Source organism: Enoplosus armatus, chromosome 16, assembly GCF_043641665.1.
Source record: "Enoplosus armatus isolate fEnoArm2 chromosome 16, fEnoArm2.hap1, whole genome shotgun sequence".
Lineage (NCBI taxonomy): Eukaryota > Metazoa > Chordata > Actinopteri > Centrarchiformes > Enoplosidae > Enoplosus > Enoplosus armatus.
In genome coordinates, this window is record NC_092195.1 from 15,891,533 (window position 1) to 15,904,459 (window position 12,927).

General features: G+C 39.6%; 1 protein-coding gene across 2 annotated transcripts in view; it reads right to left on the reverse strand.

The window, feature by feature from the left end:
- The window catches only part of samd12 (sterile alpha motif domain containing 12), a 93,333-nt gene that overhangs the window by 65,569 nt on the left and 14,837 nt on the right, over positions 1-12,927 (reverse strand). For both annotated transcript variants that reach the window (XM_070922016.1, XM_070922015.1), the window contains exon 2: positions 10,042-10,250. In XM_070922016.1, the coding sequence (XP_070778117.1) occupies positions 10,042-10,250 (209 nt within the window). The remainder of the gene's footprint in view (positions 1-10,041; positions 10,251-12,927) is intronic.

Genomic DNA, 12,927 nt, shown 5'->3' on the forward strand with positions numbered 1-12,927 from the left:
CATCACACTTTGACATGTCCTGAAACAGAGAGGAAGTCCCATCCTTGCTGAACTGTGGCTCTGTTGTTGTTCTTGTTTAGAGATCCCTTATGTATGTACATGTATTATTAAAGCCTGCGGGCATTGTTTGTGGACTACCACTTTTTGGTCCGAGCGTTTGATGTCAGGACTGCACACTGTTGTTGTTTTCCACTGATGGGCCACACTGCAGTCATGTCTTCCACCTGACTGATTTTGTTATATAATATTTATTGGCTGCTGTGTGAGATTTTCCCTCAAGGTTCAATAAAGTATTAATCTTTAAGAGTAAAAAGAAAACACATAACTCAAAGTCAATATTAAGATATCTATCTAAAGCTGGGCAGTGACTGTACAACTTTATCAATCTTGTATGTTAACTCACACTGCACTATTTATTCACCGTAATGGTCAAAACGACTTCTGCGCTCACACTTTACAGTTTGATCGACCGCACACCCTGCAATGGGTTTTGTCCACTGACAAGATGGCCGTGTCCCCAAAACGTTGACGATAACAGAAAGGCACACGGTGAGCGAGAAGGACAAAAGAAGAATATGGACCCGTAGTAGATGGCTGGGAAGATGCACTGTATATAAATGGCTTGTCTGTTTTGCTGTGAAGTTAAGAAGCAGAAATTCAGCCCGATTCTAAAGTTAGTCGGGGATTAATAACGGGCTTAATCCGTGCCTGTGTCTGCCTGTGATATAAGTACCCTATGTAATAAATGTTTTTCTTTACATTCAGTTTTTCTCCCCTGATTGTATTGTATCCTTAAGAGCTGACGAGCATGCTGAATACATTTTCCTTCCTCAGACAAAAAGTCATTTTTTCAAATGTTTTGAAACCTGAATTACTTATAGCAGCTTTTATTAACAGACTTTAACAGCACGTTACTACCACCAAAAGTTTGTTTGTTTTTTTAAATAATGCAAAACAACAAAACAAAATAACATCATACAAAGCAGACAAGACTGGAGCTACGCCTAATACAGAGGAGGGAAAATCCTGCAGACCGCTCCTCTGTGATTTGTTTCCTGGTTTTGTGTTTTGTTGTTGTTGTTGTTATTTCCTCGATTAATCGTCATCTATGAAATCAGAAAATATAGAAAAATGCCCATCACAATATCCCAGAGCCTGAGGCGACACCTCCTAATGTCTTGTTTTGTCCGACCAACAGTCCAAACACCAGTGAGATTCAGTTTACGATGATATAAAACAGAGAAAAGCAGCATTCAAGAAGCTAGAACCAGATAATGTTTGGACTTTTTGACTTGACTGATTAACCGATTTAAACACAAAAAAAGAGAAGAAAAAAAAATCAAACAAAAACGGCCCCAAATTTCTGCCACTATGCATCACTGCCTTTTGAACTTGACAGAAAAGCGTATTACGTCCCTCCACTCTGGAGTGTACGCATGTGTGTACTAACAGAGACTGAGACATAAACAATACAAGGGCATGCTGACCAAAGTAGTGGTAGCTCTACAGCACCACTAGTTATGTAGTTGCAAGCATTGAGGCCAGAGAGTGAAGCTTTCATCCATCTGCAAAAAAGTACAACATTTTATATAGTTTATATTGGAATTCATGTAATAGTAGACACATATGCACATTATCTGTATTGCACTGTACTCTGGTGGCAAGATTCTATTTTAAGTACTTAGGCGGCGCAGTAACCTGCCAAAGGATTGCTCTTGAAAGTGCTGGCAAAGCTTTGGATTTTGATTGAGGGCCTCCTAAAATTACAAACAGAGAGAGAGTGATTAAAATTTCACATCCACTCCCCTCCACTTCAGCCTGCTCTCTGGCTGCCGTGTGGTGAGGCATAGCAATGGAAGCCCATTTCTTCTCCACCCAGAGAAAGCAGAATAACAGGTACTGGCAGCGCTTCCTCAGCTTTGCCCAGCTCAGCTCACCCCCCCCCCACCCCCACCCCCCATCTCTCCCCTGTATTCAATTCAGTCCCTGTCAGATCTATCACATTGTCTTTCTCACTTCCTCTCCCCACATACCGTAGCTCTCATCTTTCCCATCCCCCCTCCCTCTCTCTCACCTGTTTCTTATTATATGGTACTACCTCCACTCTCTCCATGTCTCTCCTTCGCTCCTTCCCACTCAGTCTATATCTAGCATCCCTGAGAGAAAGAGACATTTTTCTGGGGGGGGGGGGGTGTACATGCTGATTTTGGCATGTGGTCTAAATCCCCTGCAGGTAGGCAAAGTGACAGACAGGTAGGCAGGTAGGTGAGGCCACTGGTCTTAATGCGATTGCTTGGCGGCCTGTGTGGATAGATGCTGAATCTGCAGGGAAGGGAGGGAAACAGTATCGCAGGAAGACACCACATTAACCATTAAACACAGCTCAACTCAATGCTAATTAACCCCGACTAGGAGCCTGAGGCGACAAAAGAGAAAGGGAGGCCTGGATGGAGAAAGAGTGAGGGACAGAGTGGAGGGAAGAGGGAGAGGAGAGTGTGTGTGTGTGTGTGTGTGTGTGTGTGTGTGTGTGTGTGGTGAAAGCACGCGAGAGAGAGGAGAGTTTGGGAGAGTAGAACTAGCAGGAGAGAAAGGAGAGGAGGCTGGGAGTGTGGAGGATGGCTGGACTGACAGATGAGGCAGAGGAATAAAGAGGGAGAGCCGGAGTGGACTCTGCAGAATTTGACACAGGAGACTCTCATTTTCCATGAACCCATTTGTGAGTCAATGGCCATCTGTGTTTTACATTCTGCACTGATTTAGCCCATAGCTGTGTTCCCGGGGCCGGTACAATAGGTGAGCCGATGCCTTCCTGCCTGCCAGCCAGCCAGCAGAGCCAAAGGGCGGAGAGAAAACAGGCAGAGAGAAGAAAACAGGAGTACAATCATGCTCAAAGAGCTGTGTTCAAGAGACTCCGGGCCAATTAGAGATTTGAGTGACAGCACAGGGGTGAGAGGAGAAGCCTGCTTTATTTCTAACTGCAACGTGTCTGGGAACAGACACACACACACACACACACACATATACATGCATAGATCCACATGTGCAGCCCAGACACACAAACACCCACACACACAAACCATCCAGTATCCATGTGTGGCAACATGCATTCAGTGTGTCGCTGTCCTTGGCTTTAATTGATAACTGAAAGCCCCGCACAGCTCCCAGTATTCTTCACGTTACCTTAGCAACAGAGCAAGGACAACCTCAAAAAATTAAAAAGACGAGGAATAAAGCCTTTGGGGGGGGAAACGCACAACCCGAACATGAACCAGAGAGTAGAATAAACATCCACACATTTAACGACCACAGTGGAAAAACTATTACTTACATAATGAAGCATGTAATTGCGCCAACACTGATAAGCATTTAAAGATCCAATATGAATGTACTCAGCTAAATTAATCAAGAGGCAATCACATGGCTACCCTTTGTGAATACAGTATTTGAATACACAAAGAGCTGGGAATTAAACGCACTGAAAAGCATCATGTGAGTTTGGCAGTTGTGTTTTTGTACAGCAGCAGTTGTTTCTAAATGTCGTGGTTTTCATTTTGGTTCCAAGATTGTTAAACTGATTACAGGGTCAAATGGCTTTACACTCAATTAAAAATGTTAACTACAGCAGCAATTAGCGCATATAATGACATTGTACAATAATTTACTGTATTTAGTATTAAACCGGCCACAAAGACCTGGTAACGTCAAATGGACTTCATAGGTTTTCAGAGATTTTGTTTACTTCCTAAAAAAATAACTACAATTGAACAGCAACCCTGGATATTTCCCCAGACAAAAGATGTGGGCAGAGTTCATTTATTGAGCAAATGCGTACAGGGGCAAAACAAATATTCAATAGCTCTTTGACAGCACAAGCTGTTGCTTTTGTTCAGAACCATTACAGCTGTCTAGCAGCCTTCGTTAGGAGCAATATTGTTCGTTGGATGAAACATGGCTCTGATCAACACAATGCAATTCATCATCCAATCAGGTTTTGAAAAACACAACAATATGAGACGTCACACTGCAAAGCCATTTTAGTCATTCTACAGACTTTTTCTGTATGTTGTTTATTCATTTCATATTTAAATCACATTAAAAGTGAGAAACTGAACTTTGAGCAGTTTTATACACCATCTTTATGATTGAAATGTTTGACTAAAGCAGTATTGCTATATTCTTACAACCTCTACTAATAAGAAGTTTTATTTTAAATTTAATATCATAATTTCAAGCTGGGAGGGGGGGAAGGTTTCCAGACCAGCAAACTGCAGCAAAGCAGAGTAAAACTGGAAATGCTGCTGGTAATAAAGGACGAAAATAAAAACATGAACACAAAATGTTGGACACTCACTGCATTTACTGCTTTTCACTGTGATTCAGTGCTCGAATACTGATAGTTCAAGTCATATGTACTGAACTATGTAGCATACAATGGTAACACTTAATTTCACTCCCCCCTATTTAGCATTTATAAGCAATACATAAACATAGAATACATTGTTCATATCACATTATAATGTAGTTGTAAGCAGATAGCAGCATCCGGTTATTGATGTCTAATTTCCCCCCGGGATCAATAAAGTATTTCTGATTCTGATTCTGGATGCGTCCACATCAATACACACTTATAGACCTTATGTGTACATACAGTTACATTACAGTGTATTAAAGACCATTACTTCAATGTTTATGTGCTCCTTATAAATGCTAAACGTGCAGTTTAGAATAAGTGTTTCCATACAGTATATCTTATGTATTCTTTACACATTTTACTCTGACTTGTCAGTATGTAAATTTAAAGTATCGCACAGGAATTCAATTCTGTTTCTACTTACTTTTTTTCTACCAGAGAAACTGCAAGGTTGCATTAGACTGTGATTCTTTCACTTTATATATTGAACCTGCCTACATTACACCAGTAAGATTCCCTGCTACACACTTCCCTCTAGTGTCACAACTAAACACTGCAGCCACCTTTCTTTTTTTTTTTTTTTTTGAGTGTGACTGGACAGAAAAGCGCTGAGAGGAGGAGGAGGGCCACTGCCATTAGTGTCATGTTGACTGAGTGAAATGGCTGTTTGAGACACGGAGCCCTGTGTCGTCTGCCCTATCTCCACTGCACTGCTAATTAACAGCTCTGGCATGCTCTCTCTCACTTTCCTTTCTCTCTGCTTCGCTCTATTTCTCTCGGCCAGAGCTGGCAGGAGATGAAAATTCTCTGTATTAATTAATCTGTTACATACAGGAATGGGGATGAAACCGAGATATGTCTATGTGTCTATGTGTGTGCGTGCGTGTGTGTGTGTGTCCAGAGAGCTGAGGATGGCTGACAGAGAATAACACGCTATGCTGGATAGATTAATAAGCCTTCATAAGGAGCCTCTGCTCACACGCCGTGCCAGTTTTCCTCAGTAGAGTTCAGTACATCAAAGAAAGTACACAAGACCCCTCAACAGGACCTGACCTTGGGATTCGGCAGGGTCCATAAAGCATTACAGGGTGCGTTAACACTAAACAAGATATATTCACCTTGAGCTTGATATTGATTACGACTGAGATGAGCTGATTTGCTATGGATGTTACAGCCACCCACTGAGTCTAAATGGCTGTTTTACGCCTCATGTTTAATATAAGGCTGAGCCTTGGCTCGATTACAAATCCAGCCGGGCACAGGATTCAGCTTTAATCTAATATTTAAAAATGGGCACTGCTGACATGATGAACTGAGATGACCTGTAGTGTGCTTTTCTACAGGTACATATTGCTCTAAAGGTCTGGATTTATTATGTCCTCACAGTTATTCAGAGCTTAATGAGGGATCTTTAACTAGGTACTTGTGCTCTACATGAAAACCAGATGAATGAGCTTTAATTTTCCTACAACAAAACAGTCCTCAGCATATTTTTGGCAGAGTAACAAGAGTACCTTCAAACAGTCCTGACAAGTAAGTTTCCCACCAGTAAGCCAAGGAAACTTTTTGAATTATATATAGGGCTCGGTCTGGACTGAAACTGAACTAAAACTGAAAGCTGGAATCAAATGTCTGTTTCAAGGCTGGATATCTTGATTACTTATTGTTTGATCAGTTCCTGAGTCAAAGAAGGGATCTCAGGTACAACTTCAGAAGGGTTTCAGAAGGGAAACAAAACTCCAGCAACACTTCGCTTAGTTTAAAGAACAACTTGATTGTGAGACCGACCATTTAGGTTTGCAATTTTAGAATGTAGTTTATTTGTACTGCTTTGTAGAAAGCAAAGTAAAGTAAGGTACTATGAGATACTAAATAGCTTTTTACAGTGGGTTTATCATCAAAATTGCAGAGGAAAAAACTCTATTTACAAACACAGAGATATTATTCATCATCTTAAACTTGGGGGCACATCGGTATGCATACAGTTATCCAATCAAATGTAATAGGGTTAGGGCTGGCCTTACATAAGGTAGCTAGTGAAGCAATATCATAGGAGGTGGTATGTGCTTCCTATCAAATCTGAATGATTTGATTTAAATCAAAATTATACCAGGCCCACATATTCCTTTTCTCTTGGAAATATGTGACATTACTGAAGCCGCAGACGCTCTAACTGCTGTTGTCCAAAGCTGCAAAACCTCCCATCTAGTTCTTAATTAAGCTCAAACCCTTATTAATACAATACATACCATCAGCCCATGGCTGTGTTGCATGATAGAATAGATTGCCGTTCTATGTAATTATAGTCTTTATGCGCTTGATTTATTGAAATTCCCCCAAAGAGGAAAAAACTAATTGTTAACTGCAATCCAGAGACGCAACACTGAGACTGAAAGCTTAGTCAGTTAAATTGTTTCAGCTAGCGTCCTCCAGGTCTCTAATGCAATTCAGACTGAGCTGCTGCTCCAAACAGAGCGATGCCTGGATATAAACTTACATGAGGACGCCCGCAAAAACCACACAGCACAGAGAGTATGTTTACAGATACTATACATACTATACATATATTAACTTATATGGGTGGAGAAAAAATCTGTTCAGTATCGATTCTATTGTACATTTTATTTGCAGTCAAGTCCAGGGTTTTGAAAGGACAGTTTTCATGTTCAATGTGAAGGATGTTCATTTAAAGGCTCACTTTTGTGCTGTATGCTTTTCAGGGACTCTATTAATTTTGGCCTAACATCTTGATTTATTTATTATTTTCTTATGGCGCCAGCTTTATGCGCAGGAACAGCTAAATGTGGCAGTTTACTTCAAAAAGTATTTTATTTACCACTTTTATATGCAGTATAGCCACTGAAATAAAACACAGAAAGACTGAGTGTGCATTGTTTCTGGAAATATGACTCATGATGTACAGTCTCTAGAAGTGTATGATTCAACTTTTTCGAGTGTTAAAAAAGCTTACAAAAATCGCAATAAATCGCAATATTGAATCGCAATACTTGCAGAATCGGCACCCAAGTATCGCGATAGTATCGAATCAGGAGATTAATTTAAAGTTATAACATGATACAGAAAGAGCAGAGCATCTTCACTCCCTCTAAGTGAGTGTGTGTGTGTGTTTGCACTAATTGAACCCAGGCCTGTCTGTCTGTCTGTCTGGTATTTCAAAAGCTCATCCAGGGTTTACACAGAGGACTGCGTCTTCCTCAAAGTTCTTCCACTTGTGTTGATTGACAGCTGATTACCACAGATTTTACACAGAGAAAAGAGAATACGAGAGTGTGTTTGCATCAGGAGCGATCACTCCTGTCTCCTCCCACTGTCCCAACCACAGCCTATTTCTGGAAGAGGAAGTGAGGAATTTATTCTGCATTGCTGATGATGGATCCTTTGATCTATTATCAGAAACACTGAGGAAGAGTTGAAACACAGCCTGAAACAACAGCTTGTCTTTCCTTGTTTATTCCCCGTTAAATTCTTTGTTTGTGCTGAAGAGGAAGATGTGTGGAACACAGGGGATTATCTTATTTAAGTGGGTGGTTGGTTTGTTTTGTGTGTGGCAAGCAGTCAAATTACAGTACAAGGACGTGTTTGTGCATATACTGTAATTTCACCACAAAGAATATATTTAGTAGCAAATAAGGATTTTATAAAAGCAATGATACCACCACAGTGTGACCAATATGTGTGATTAATATGGAAACGTGTCTCCAGCCTAAATGCCAACATGTTGATATTTAGCAGGTTTATGGTCAAAATTTAGCATGTTAGCGGGATAACATTTGCTGGTCAGCACCAAACACAAAGCACAACGGTGGATGAAAGGAGATGATAGGAGTAGACTTAAATTATGATCATAAACTAAAGTTTTGAACAAATTGAAATTTGTCTAATTGTTTTGGTTTTACAGCCACAAACTTCACCGTTTTGGTTAAGTTTCAGCACTCAAACATTGATAAACGCATTGTATCTAACCAGTGCCAAATGACAACCGGACGATGTTAGCGACTAGCTGGTGGTTAGCCAGATATTTCCCTCAGAGTTGGTGAAGACCTGAACAGGTAAAAGCAGACTTAAAAATAGCAGGTGTTGATGTTCTGTATCGAAACAGCCTTCACAACCAATAATGGTAGTCTATTATTGACATTGTTTACCAGAATGCCTCTAAAACTTTGTCCTAAATGTTATATATAATAACTCTGCAGATTTATAGTAGGTACACAACGTTAAACATACTCAGGTGACTCCCTCTAGATATAACACGTCATTTTCACTGATATCAATTCATTTTTAAATACATTAACTTGAACTATCCTTATTATCTAAAACACATTTTTGTTCTTCATTCGTCAAATTATTCCCTAAGACGCTCTGATCATGTTCATGGTCCCCTTTGTATCTGAAGATTTTTTTTTTTGAAGTTTCGGGTTCCTTCTGATTGGAATAAGTTACCTGTAAATATCCATTATTTGTCATCGTTTGGCTTATTTACAAATGTTTTGTTTGCCTGTGTTTTCAGTATTGCTATCGGTGTTCCTTTATTTATAGATTGATCATTTTTCTTTTTCTTTTGTCTATTCTTAAATCTTTTCTTTTGTTCTTTTTTGTCTTGTTATTATTTATTTCGTTTTTTTCATTGTTTGCTGGATGTTTGTTTTGTCATTGTTGTGTAATATATTATTATTGTGTCTTGTACTGTTCTGTTTTCTATTTGCTTGGTGAGCGTTTGTTTGAGACCCCCTTGAAAACGAGATGATGCATCTCTAGGGGTTTATCCTGAGATAATAAATGTCATGTTTTTACTGTTATCTGTAAATGATTCAAACTTGAAAGCAAAGTAAAAACCATTTCCAACTCTTTGGGCTCATTATTGCAGCTGCCTAATGCTGCTTTAATCAGACTAAAGACTTCTGTTATTGAACTGAAGACAAACTGGGAAGTTTAGGCCATCCTACATACAGTGGTAAATTACCAGCACAGTTACTTAAGTAAATACATATCAATACAACAATGTAGAAATACTCTTATTTGAAGTACAAAAGTCATAGCCCCAAAATGTACTTGAAGCATCAAAAGTAAATAACTAATAATCTGTTATATAATTGGATTATACTTTGCATTAATGTAACTTTAAACTTTAATGTTGCAGCTGGTAAAGGTGGGACTACTATTAACTACTTTATATACTGCTGTATTGCTTAATCTGTAATAATACTGTATTTCTTGATTATATTTTGTATTCATAATCTGAATTTGCAGATTGCACTTAAGAACAGTGTTTAAATGTACTTCATTACTGTCCACCACTGAACTCATTACCATTCAGTGTAACATTAACTACTAGAGTCAATTGCTGACCTGATTTCTTCATGCAATCTCGTTTTATATCCCCTGCGCGTAGAATTTGAACATTTCTGTTTTTGCTGAAGTGATAGTATCACAACAGACACTATGGCAGAGGGACACTGGGATGAATGGGCTGAAAATGTTCACCAGGATTATCTAATTTTTCTACAAACAAACAAACAAACAAACAAACAAACAAACACTGAAATCCAAATAATTTGAAAGATGTAAAATACAAATCTGACATATAATTTTCCCAAAGAACTAAATCTTACCCGTGACAGCTCAGACTCAGAGACGGAGCGGTGTGGAGGCGAGCGGCGCTGGTACATGGGGGGGCTGACGTCGTGGTAACTCGGGCTGTCGTCGTCCAGCAGCACAGCCCCCGCGTCCACCGACTCCTCCTCTTCCCCCAGCTGTGACGTCACGTCCTCCGGGCACATCTGGTGGTCGATGCCATTCTGGCTCAGGTTGCAGTGAACAGCTGTGTGGGCAAGACGGCAAAATAAATGACTGGATGAGCGATGGGTAAAGGTAGAATAGTGCACAGTACGACTCAATTAGTGCTTAGTAAGTATACATTTTATGTATCCAGATGTATTTAAACTCCAATCACTTCAGGTTGTAGGTTGTAAGCTTAAATATAAATGCGTTTCAGTACTTCTGGCTTCCAATATTGCACTATATGATCTGCTGAAAAGTATCCCAAAATGATCTCGTATTGGAGGTGATTTCCAACTGCTTTATAATTTCATGTTACGAGGTCTACTGATGATATATCAATCTGTGAGCATGTTGAATCACCCCAAGTCCTCCCACACTGAATGCTATGCTACAAACATTCCACTAGATGGCAGCAGATGATGATACATGGTGGGTGAGTTGCCATTGAGTCTCAGTTCATTACTACATACTATTACCATACAGTCTGTAACAGAGTGTACTGTTTTCGCAGATAATATACAAGAACTCATATGTATCTAACCTTCAAATGGCACCAGCAAATATTAATAAAGATACCAGGCGTGTGCAAAGAGATGAACTTGGTAAAACTGGGACTTGAGGAGGCTAATCTTACACTTTTCATGAGCAATAAAACAGCCTTGCTCAATTCAGCACACTGAAGTGTTTTGCTGCTTTAGTGTTACCTGGTCTGGTGTGACCAGTAGCTGTTGGTGGCTAATGTTAGCTGCTGTTAGATATTACTACGTTAGTTTGCTGTATAGTATGCATACTATCATCTTTGAGTATTTTGTCACTTCTTTGGTGTCAACACACATCTTTCAGAACATTATAACGTTAATTTATACAGAATTAGCATGCAACATGCACTCTGAACACAGCTTGACATGCATACATATGAAATAAAAATTGAATACAGCATGTTTGCATGTGGATGTTTAACTTGTGGGATTGATAACTGAACACTACAGGTTTCATCTTCAGCCAGACTTTATTTGTTAGAATATAAAAAAATTGGCAAAAAAAAGCAAATTGACGAAAGATCAGCATTTTTACAGCTATAAATCCATTGAAAACTCTTACTTGTTATGACAAAACGGCAGTCAAGTTCAAATCTAAATCAAAAATAAAGACAGGCCTTAAATCCACTGAATCAATTCCTATCTAAGTAAAGGTGATTATGTTTCAGTGGAGGCTGTATACTACAAACTGGAGCTTTCAGGAGATGAAAGACAAAAGTCACATATCAGCAGAGGGCTTCAATTCCTTCTTATAAACTTGTACCACACCACTTTACCATTTCCTCCACAAAGTGATTTTTATTTTTGTTTGTCATAGGAAGTGTCAGGCTCAGGCACTATTTTAGTCCCATCAGTCTGTGATGCAGGCGCAGAAGCGACAGCTAGCAGTAGAGCTGTGAGGCGTCACTGAAATAGGCCATTTCTCATCATGCAATCTGCCCACTTGTTCTAAAAACATGGCGGCGGCTCATTTATGTGGAATGGGAGCCAAAGACCCTTTTTCATCGCACCTGAAGGCTGCTTCGGCTTCTGCTGCAGCTGTGGATTAAAAGGTCAGAGCAATGGTTTTTTAATGGCTGCGCATTCTGCTTTGCTTAATGGTCTCAAGGGAGCGAGAATGAACTGGAAAACTGAATAGAAGATCTGCAAGACATACACGGATTAAGACACACTGACACACATTAAAGGCCAATAACAAAACACTTTAGGCAATGAATCGTATAAAAGCCTACGATATATAAATAAATAAATGTCTAAATGTCCCTGATATCCTTGATGGACAAATTGGTGTTGGCTTGGATTTAAAAAGATGGCAGCCATATATCGGCCAAACAAAATAAAAATTCAGTCTGTTTGCTGGCAGGCCCAGGAAGCCCAGGAAAACAGCCAATTAGAGACTTATGTCAGGCCGCTGTCACCGAGCAATTACAGCTGACACAGTTTGCAGTTATTGGAACAAGACAAGAACATCTGTGCCATCATTCCATATAACAGGAGCAGGAGCCTGAAAGCTATTGTAGGTGGTCCCGCCCTCCTCCTCTTCCTCCTCCTACGACGACGACGACATGCTGTACGTCTCGGAAACAAAATAGAAACTCAATATGATTCAGTGAACAAATGCGCTGCAAGCTGCATTTATTCAAAGCGAACCTCTCAGAGAAACGTCCTCCCCCATGACCTTAAATCACAGCCTCCTCTACAGAATTGTATTGGAAACGTTTCAGGCCCAATTTTAAAAATCACTTCTCTACACTCTCATTGATTATTCTGGGGACACAGGAGTATTTGTTAGAAATACTGTCAGAGAGCACTGAACCCTGCCCAGGTTTCTGTCGGAGGACTCAAATGTAGGAATTTATGCTTCTGAATTCATTGCAAGTTGCAGACTGTCAAGATGCCAAAATAATACAAGTACAGAGAAATACAACTACAGTGGTGGAAACTACATTTACTAAAGTACTGCACTTAAGAACAGTTTTGAGGTAGTTGTACTTAACTTTAGTGTTTCTAGTTCATGTTACTTTATACTTCTATTCCTCTACGTTTCAAAAGGGAAATACTGCACTTTTTACTGTACTCTACTACATTTATTTGACAGATATAGTTACTTGTTACTTTTCAGACTAAGATTACACCTAAAGGACATATGATACGCTTATAAAATACAATAGATTAAAC